The sequence below is a fragment of the Rosa rugosa genome, chromosome 4 (genome assembly GCF_958449725.1).
Source record: "Rosa rugosa chromosome 4, drRosRugo1.1, whole genome shotgun sequence".
Classification (NCBI taxonomy): domain Eukaryota; kingdom Viridiplantae; phylum Streptophyta; class Magnoliopsida; order Rosales; family Rosaceae; genus Rosa; species Rosa rugosa.
Window position 1 is genome coordinate 58,049,023 of NC_084823.1, and position 8,104 is coordinate 58,057,126.

General features: G+C 41.1%; 1 protein-coding gene and 1 long non-coding RNA gene across 2 annotated transcripts; one reads left to right on the forward strand and one right to left on the reverse strand.

Moving 5' to 3' along the window:
• Window positions 1-2,270: 2,270 nt before the first annotated feature.
• LOC133745507 (uncharacterized) lies at window positions 2,271-3,563 on the reverse strand. Its single transcript, XM_062173592.1, has 3 exons — window positions 3,404-3,563; window positions 3,177-3,323; window positions 2,271-2,625 (listed from the first exon to the last, which is right to left on the reverse strand). The coding sequence occupies exons 1-3, from the start codon at window positions 3,512-3,514 to the stop codon at window positions 2,446-2,448; spliced, it is 438 nt and encodes a 145-aa protein (XP_062029576.1). The 5' UTR covers window positions 3,515-3,563; the 3' UTR covers window positions 2,271-2,445.
• Window positions 3,564-5,591: 2,028 nt separating this feature from the next.
• Window positions 5,592-7,903, forward strand: LOC133706568 (uncharacterized). Its single transcript, XR_009844606.1, has 3 exons — window positions 5,592-6,003; window positions 6,462-6,523; window positions 7,653-7,903. It is a non-coding gene; the product is annotated as an uncharacterized LOC133706568 (long non-coding RNA).
• Window positions 7,904-8,104: the final 201 nt, after the last annotated feature.

An 8,104-nucleotide genomic window follows, 5' to 3' on the forward strand; every position in this document is an offset into this window, starting at 1 on the left:
AGTCTCTGCTGAGCGAAACCCCGCCAGCGGAACTTCTCCCTTGTCGTCTTCCCAGTGGCGAAGTCTCTGCTGAGCGAAACCCCGCCAGCGGAACTTCTCCCTTGTCATCCCCCAAGTGACGAAGTCTCCGCTGAGCGAAACCCCGCAAGCGGAACTTCTCCCTTGTCATCTTCCAAGTGACGAAGTCTCCGCGGAGCGAAACCCAGCCAGCGGAACTTCTCCCTTGCCATCCTGCAAGCGGGGAATCTTCCGCTACACACCTCTAGCGGAATCCCCTTTTCATCTTGCAAGCTGCGTGCTTTGTTCAGCGCAATATCGCTCAATAAAATACTGCCAGGCACGTCTACTGGACGCTGCTTCCTGCTACAGTCAGCGGGGGGATATCCGCCAGCGGCGGATCCCGAGGCCACGCCTCACTCTGACAAGGACCGCCACGCGGCGTTACGGTCAGACCGTCCCTACGGGACACGGGGACTTGTCAACAGTCTACGACGGCCCTGATCAGGCACATTGACCCCCGTCACTTGGGTACTAAAGATTGGGCTCGCTACCCAACACCCTCTGCTCCGTGCAGCTCCCCCTCAACAAACAATCCGCCGACCATCCGGAGGTCTACCTTGGCCGGGGAGTGGGGGACTCCCAGGGGGGCCTAGCAGGGGCCCACCCGAAAGGGTATAAAGCGTTTGCTCACTAAAATCCATGGTTGACAACGCACTGACGCTAATTATGCTCTTGCAAGTCTAGCGGAAGAAAACGCTTCAAACCGCCGAACAACTCCCCAACCAAGATTGCCCTCCTTGATTGGGGACTTGGGGGACTTGTACATACATGTACATTTGCAAGCATAATTAGCTATAATGGGCCACGCTCATTGTACCGCTAAAGGTACTAATTCCAACCAAAGGAATGACATACAGGTACACCGCCAGGCGGGCTACAACCTCAGCGTCGGACCACCTCCAGATCACCGCCGACGCGCCGCCACGCGCCGTGCCAAAATGGCATCAGTAGCTCCCAGAGCTGGGAACTGAAACACTTCAGTCCCACATAGAAAACAAAGAGAAGAACCTCCTCTTCCTCACCTATAAAAGGTTCTCTCCTCTCTCCTCTCTCCTCATTAATTACGCATTCAATACTTACCTACTGTTACTTTGTCAACATAAATACATTGACTAACTTAGGCATCGGAGAGTTGAAGACCGCCCAGCGCGGTCTCCCTCTGACGCCCTTTGTATTTTACTTGACAGGTAGCGGAAGCTTTGAGAGCATCACAAGTATCGATCCGCCCATCGGATCAGCGTTAACAAAGGTTCAGCTACCGCCGAACTTTTAGACATTAACATTTTCTTTCCTATTTCGACATGTATATCGTGAAGCAAATGGTGTGGCCAATATGTTAGCACACCTTACTAGTTGGAGTGATCTAGATGAGTATTGGGTAAAGGAGACGCCTGTTATTATTAGAGATGTTCTCTACGAGGATAATTGTAATGCTTCAAGGGGTTTAGGCATAATGTCTCCTCCCAACTTATTCTATTAATAATACACTTCGGTGCTTGGAAGAGGCTCCTAGTTGAGGGCCTCTTTCCCATTTTCAAAAAAAAAGGAAAGGAGATAAAATTTCGGAAGAACTTTCTATTTCAACGTTTGGTAATATAAGGAAAGTTATCCAGAAATTTGTTAAAAAATTTGTAATTAATGCAATAAAATAATATGTTGTGAGTAATAAATGTAAGGAAAGAAATGAGAATAGTGATTCCTTTCAAGGAGGAAACATTCCCCCCCCCCCTCCCCCAATTTTCGTTTGCTTTAGGAAAGTATTTAATTTCTTTTTGCATCCCAAACACAAGAAATGAACAATTTTCATTTCTCAATGCTTACTTTCCGCAAATAAAACGAGGCCTAAGCTTTCTTCACCACATCTCAACAGATAAAATCAATCAAACTAATAAATTGAGATGAAATTGAGATGAGCATTCCGAATACGAAACTTGGCTGTGGGAGAGATAGAGTCATGCATATGCCAATAACCTCTCTAAACTATCACTCGATTAGACATGGTAAAGAGTGGTAGCACATGTTACATATTCCAAACCCTCTCATCACATGAGCTTATGCCTTGTTGTTCACACTGAGAACAGGCAGGTCCTATTAGCACTCCTCATTTAGCCTCCTGTACTCAAACCAAATATTCCGTATTTTGCTTTTTTTTTTTCTTTTCTTTTTTTCCGCACTGAGTTTAGAATGCAAGTAGCTAAGATGGTAACATGGAATGTTGACAGCACTCCCGGCCACAACTGCATAAGAATAAATGATACTTCCGATGAGACAAACTCCATACAAATTTAAGTTGTCAGCAGAACTTATTTCAGCAGCTCATAATTACATGCTTAATAATCCAGGGATAGGTTCCCGGATGTTGTGTACATAAAGAGAAATAAGATGTTATTCAATCTCAATCTGTTGCGGGGTTTCTTCTTCAGGGTTTAATCCTTCAGCATCAACTTCTTCCTCTGTAATCCCTGAGGCTTCCACAGTCCTTGAAACCCACTCCTTGAGTGGATCATCATTCAAATCAAGTCGTAGAAGGCCTGCAAACATCCCTCCCATGAAAGCAACTGGTTCCTACAGGACAATGCACAGAGGGAACGTTGGAAATGATAGTGCATCATTTACATACAACAATACTCATTCTCATGGATTTCATTTTCATTTCAAAAGTCATATGTTATTAAGCAAATGGTCAAGAGCTAGAGTTACTTTTAGATGAAAGCTGCTGATACAAAGAATTTAATTCAGCGGAGTCTACTTGAGGAAGATGTAAGAAAAACCACAATGTATTGGTAGGATTGCAATGTGATATATTTGCAAGAACATCACAAACTTGGATTTTTTGAACCATCTGACTAACTCTTTCAGGTTCTCAAGGGGGCTCCAGTCTGTCATCCATATAGGGTGTAAATTTGGGCTCTTATAACAAATTATTTGCCTTCCAACAAAGCTTGCTACAGATAATGGTAACTACGAAACCTTAATCACATACTTCTACACACAACCCTTAGCATAAAATCCACAGAAGGAAGGTAATTGGGAACTCAGATTTCAGTAATACAAATCCAAATTATACAAGGGCTATGAATTGACTAGATAATGGCTGAAGACTTATTAAGGTGTACCTGAAGCGCTTTTCTGACAATGGGCTCTTCAATAGGATTGGAGAAAAACGCTTTAACCCCGTGATTGTTTCCCAAACGCACTCTTGTGCTGCTGGGAATCAGCTTCTTTGTTAATGCCGAGGGTTTTATGAGCTTCTTTGATTTCCACTGTGATGTGACGCAAATTTCAATTATTCATTAAAATTGGAAAATCAGATTAAGAGGGGAGAGAGATCGGATATACACACCAGTGGCTGTGCACACGAAGAAACATTGACAAGTGAGACTGACATATTGAGCTTCCTCTGCTGCTTCTTCTGCTTCTGGTTCCGGTTCCCGACATGTAGATTTATAACCATAAGTCCATAACCATATATTCTCTTCTTCTCTATTATTGGGCCTCACATTTTCAAATTCATTGGGTCAACCTTATAATTTTTGCTACCAAGGAAGCCTAAAACTTATAAAGCCTTCTCCAATATAAACTTATCAATCTAAATTATAGACTTTTGTTATCCAAAATCCATCTCCAATAGTGGGTTGAGTCTATATCAAAAATCAAGTTGGGTGTCTAAAGTCTATATGATGGTCTAATTATAAAGAAAACGTTTATTTAGACGTTTGAAAGCAAGAGCTGGCCTAGCTGGCTGTTTATACAAAATTAGCAACTTTTTCCTATCAAATCTCACACTCACCTCCTCATAATTTGTCACTTTCTTCACCTTCCCTACTTCTTTTCTTCCTCATTTCACTTACATACTAATTTATGTTTCTTATTTCAAAATGGTATCCAATCCAAAAAAAAAGAGAAAGAGAAATTGGACACCAAAGAAAGATGAAGCTTTATACAGATAAAAATCTAATCGATAATCTGTAGAGTTGTGTATGAACCGACACGTGGACTTGAAAGTCTTACCTAACATTAAAATTATATTTTTGTCTCAAACATAAATTCTAAGTAGACTTGAATTAGTATGTAACTAAAAACACTTATGATTTTGAAGTATACAAATTAAAAGATATTAGAGTCTATAATTTAGACCTCAAACCATTGGAGTTGAAAAAAATTATAGACCTTACTGTTTGGATGAATAGTACCTTTCAAAGGTTTAAAAATTTAGACCATGGTGGAAATCAAAGAAGCTCATCACTACAGTAGATAGATACTCGGGTGGTTTTATAAAATAATGCTAAATACTCATGAGGTTTTCGATGATAATTCTCTACTTGAATGAGAGCTAGACTTTCTGTGATTACGCGAGTCCAGTGTTGTTTGTCTTCTGGATTCACCTATGATTAGTTGCTCTGGGGGCTTGAGTAATTAGCCCTTGTCATAATAGAAGCAATCATGAGGAGTATGCTATATGATTTTTCTGTCTACTTGGCAATGAAGAATAATATACCTGGTTAAATTTTTTGTCTCTCTCGATTAAATCCTGCCTCTAATTTCTTATTTTATGTTGGGATATCGAGAAGTTTGAAGAGCTAGGGTTGGGCCCTTTGGTGCGACACCCACTTGTTTTGTATTATTAATCAGTGAAGTCTGATACTAATGAAGTTTATAAGATTACTTGCGATGAGATAATATCTCTACTCTCTGAGTACATGGATACCTGCAAGAATAAAGAAATTAAGATTGAAGAATTTTTAGATTTCATTGTAAAGAAGCGATCAGTTGTAAGCAAGGAAGATCATGGAATACGAGTTCAGAGCATGGGGTAGTGGAATACGAATTCAGAGCAGGATTAGGCGATGACGAGTGTAGTAGCAGAACACGAGTACAAGTGCAATAGCAGAACTGGACGAGTATGAGTGCGGCGAGTGCAGTAGCAGGATTAGGCGATGATGAGTGCAGTAGCAGAACACGTGTACAAGTGCAGTAGCAGAACTGGACGAGTATGAGTGCAGCGAGTGCAGTAGCAGGATTGGACGAGTGCAGTAGCAGGACTAGGCGATGACGAGTGCAGTAGCAGAACTACTGCAGAACACGAGTACAAGTGCAGTAGCAGAACTGGACGAGTATGATTGCAGCGAGTGCAGTAGCAGGATTGGATGAGTGCAGTAGCAGGACTAGGCGATGATGAGTGTAGTAGCAGAACACGAGTACAAGTGCAGTAGAAGAACTAGACGAGTATGATGTGACGTCCCGAACCCGAATTTACCAGTTTACAAGTCTTTTGATGGGTAAACGACATTTACATTTACTTTTTGGTTCCGTTTCGACATTTTAGGGGGCCCTAAAAGTTGACTTATTGTTTGGATCAAAATTTGAGAAAATGTTCTTCATGAAAGTTGTAGAGAACGTTAAACCGAGCACGTGCATATGTGGTACGTAAAAATCGGAGTTCGTATGCGAAAGTTATAAGCGAAATAGGAAATTTACTGTTCATAATAAGAAGTATATATTTGAATTTTTTTACTGTTGAGCCGGGTAAGTTTTCTTTTTCCTTCTCTCTTCTCCCTCCCGTGGTTTTCTATCTTTCTCTCCTCTGCAACTCTCTTCCCTCTGCAACTCTCTTTCCCTCCAGCATATCTCCTCCTCCAGACCACCAAATGGCGAGCTGCTGGCCTAGATAGACTCGTCTCCTCCTCCTTAACCTGCATGTGGGAGTTGTTTACCGCGATTTGGCCGGAAATGTGGAGATCAAAACCAACATTTTTACTGTAGCAAAATGGTCAACGCCGATTTCCGGTCACCTTCGGCCACAAAACCAGGTCCATTAGAAGCGCCTTGAGCCACTCTTCATGCTCTCCAAACCTCTTGCAGCGATTTGAAGCGTGGAGGAAGAAAGCATAATTGGAAAATTTCACTATACTTCGGATTGCTTAATTGTTCGGCCACTTCAAGGTATTTTCTGACTTTGTCACAGTTGAGAAAGTTATTGGAAATGTTGAGATGATGCTGTGGTTGAAATTTGGTGGCCGGAGGAGGAGTTGGCCGCCTCATGAACAGTGTCACCGCATGAATAGTGCGGTGTATGAACAGTGATTTATATTATGTTTTTATTAGCTAGTTAAATCCTATAATTTTGGTAGAGGTTGAATATGTGAATTTGGTTGGAATTAGAGAAGTTTTTAATTGATTATGAATTTCTGGGAATTTAGGATTTCGATTATCGATTTACGAGAATCCGACCGTCGGATATCTCTTGGTTCTGACTTGGAACCTTTAAGATAACGAATTGGTATTAGATGTAAAATTTGGGTTGAATCAGAGAAGAAGTGGAGAGATGATTTATGAGGATTTGATTTTGAGAATCGTATTTAATTGTTGAATAGTTATTCACGAATTATAATTGTGTACAGGGCGATATACCGAGTTATTGCTCGACGAAAGAACTTGTATGCGTGATCGCCTCAATAGTACTGTGAGTGGACATTTATTTTAAATTAATTGTGCATGCAGTATATTAGCATTTTTTCCGATTGAGATTTAATTTATAATTTGAATTATTGAGTTTTATGACTTTATGAGATTTAGTTTATCGAGATTTATTTATGAATTACGAAATTAGTATTGAAATTCCTTCCCGAGGGCTTTTAGTACATTTTTGAGATAGTCATTCATGAGTTATTGAGTTGAGGAATGATTTTCGGGAAGTGACTGATTCAGAAAATATTATGAGAATTTTGGATTTCGAATATCGGTTTTTATGAGGATTCACAAGTACGAATGTTTCATCAAATATTTGAGCATGATCGATTTATTGAGATTTATTGAGCTTTGAGCTCCGTACTTATCAGCTTTGAAGTTAGATTGAGTTTTCTTTCCGAAAGCATTTATTGATTTACAGAGTATTTGATTTTATGCTTTCGAGGATGCTTTCGAGGATTTATTGAGATTTTGAGGTTATTTTCAGTTTCTTGAGGAGGCTATTCAGTTTATTAAGGAGGCCAGTTTTGGCGCATGCGTATCTTACCTAGTTGGCAGTCCCTTCTAGGTACTAGTCTGGTTGGCAGTCCCTTCCAGACTACAGCCCGGTTGGCAGTCCCATCCGATGCGTCACCTGGTTGGCAGTCCCTTCCAGATGACATGAGGTAGTTAGTCGGCAGTCCCGTCTACTACCTGTGGTTAGTCGGTAGTCCCGTCTACTACTTGTGGCTAGTTGGCAGTCCCTTCTATCCACCGCCTCCTATTCCGGTTGGCAGTCCCTTCCGATGCGTCATCTGGGTGGCAGTCCCTCCTAGATGGCATGAGATGACTAGACAGCAGTCCTTTCTAGTCATCAAACGAGCCTCATGAAAAGGATGTTTTTATAAGGTTTGAGGATGAGATTTTAAGAGATTTCAAGATGTTTTATTTCTACGCGATTAAGATTGCAGTAAAGATGATGATTAAAAGTATTTTTCAAGATTGTTACTGCATGCGAGATTTTAGAGAATAACTTGGGAAAGCATTAAGTTTTACTTATTCATTCGAAATTACTTATTTTTCGTCCACTCACTCTAACGGATTTTAAATGTTTTCCCCTGGGCCCTTCGGTTTTAAATGCCCAGTTTGCAGGCCAGTTTAGCTTGAGGTCGAGCGTAGTTGGGGTTGAGGCATAGCTGTCATAGCTTCCGCATTATAAAAGCATCGGTCATTTATCTTGCTTTCTATTCTCTTGTTCGCCTGTACATTAGATTGCTCTGATAACCTATGAGATTAATATTCTTAAATTCAGAATTGTTTATGAAATGAGAGATGTGAGATGTTGTGATATAGGGAGCAGGGTGGCTCCAGGAGAATAAGGATGGATGATTTAGAAGTGTGGATGTTTTTCTACAGGTTTTGGGTTGTCCATTTTTAGGGGAAGTTCTGTCAAATTTTTGGTAGAATTTCTTCTAAAGTGGGCCCCGCAGGGCCTCTTCGGATTTCAGGGTGAAATCCGGGGCGGGTCCTGTCATATGAGTGCAGCGAGTGCAGTAGCAGGATTGGACGAGTGCAGTAGCAGGATTAGGCGGTGAAG

Coding starts and splice junctions, on each gene's coding strand:
- LOC133745507 (XM_062173592.1), bottom strand. CDS start 3,514: ATGGTTATAAATCTACATGTCGGGAACCGGAACCAGAAGCAGAAGAAG. Junction 3,324..3,403: donor CTTCGTGTGCACAGCCACTG/GTGTGTATATCC, acceptor GTCACATCACAG/TGGAAATCAAAGAAGCTCAT. Junction 2,626..3,176: donor TTGTCAGAAAAGCGCTTCAG/GTACACCTTAAT, acceptor ATTGTCCTGTAG/GAACCAGTTGCTTTCATGGG.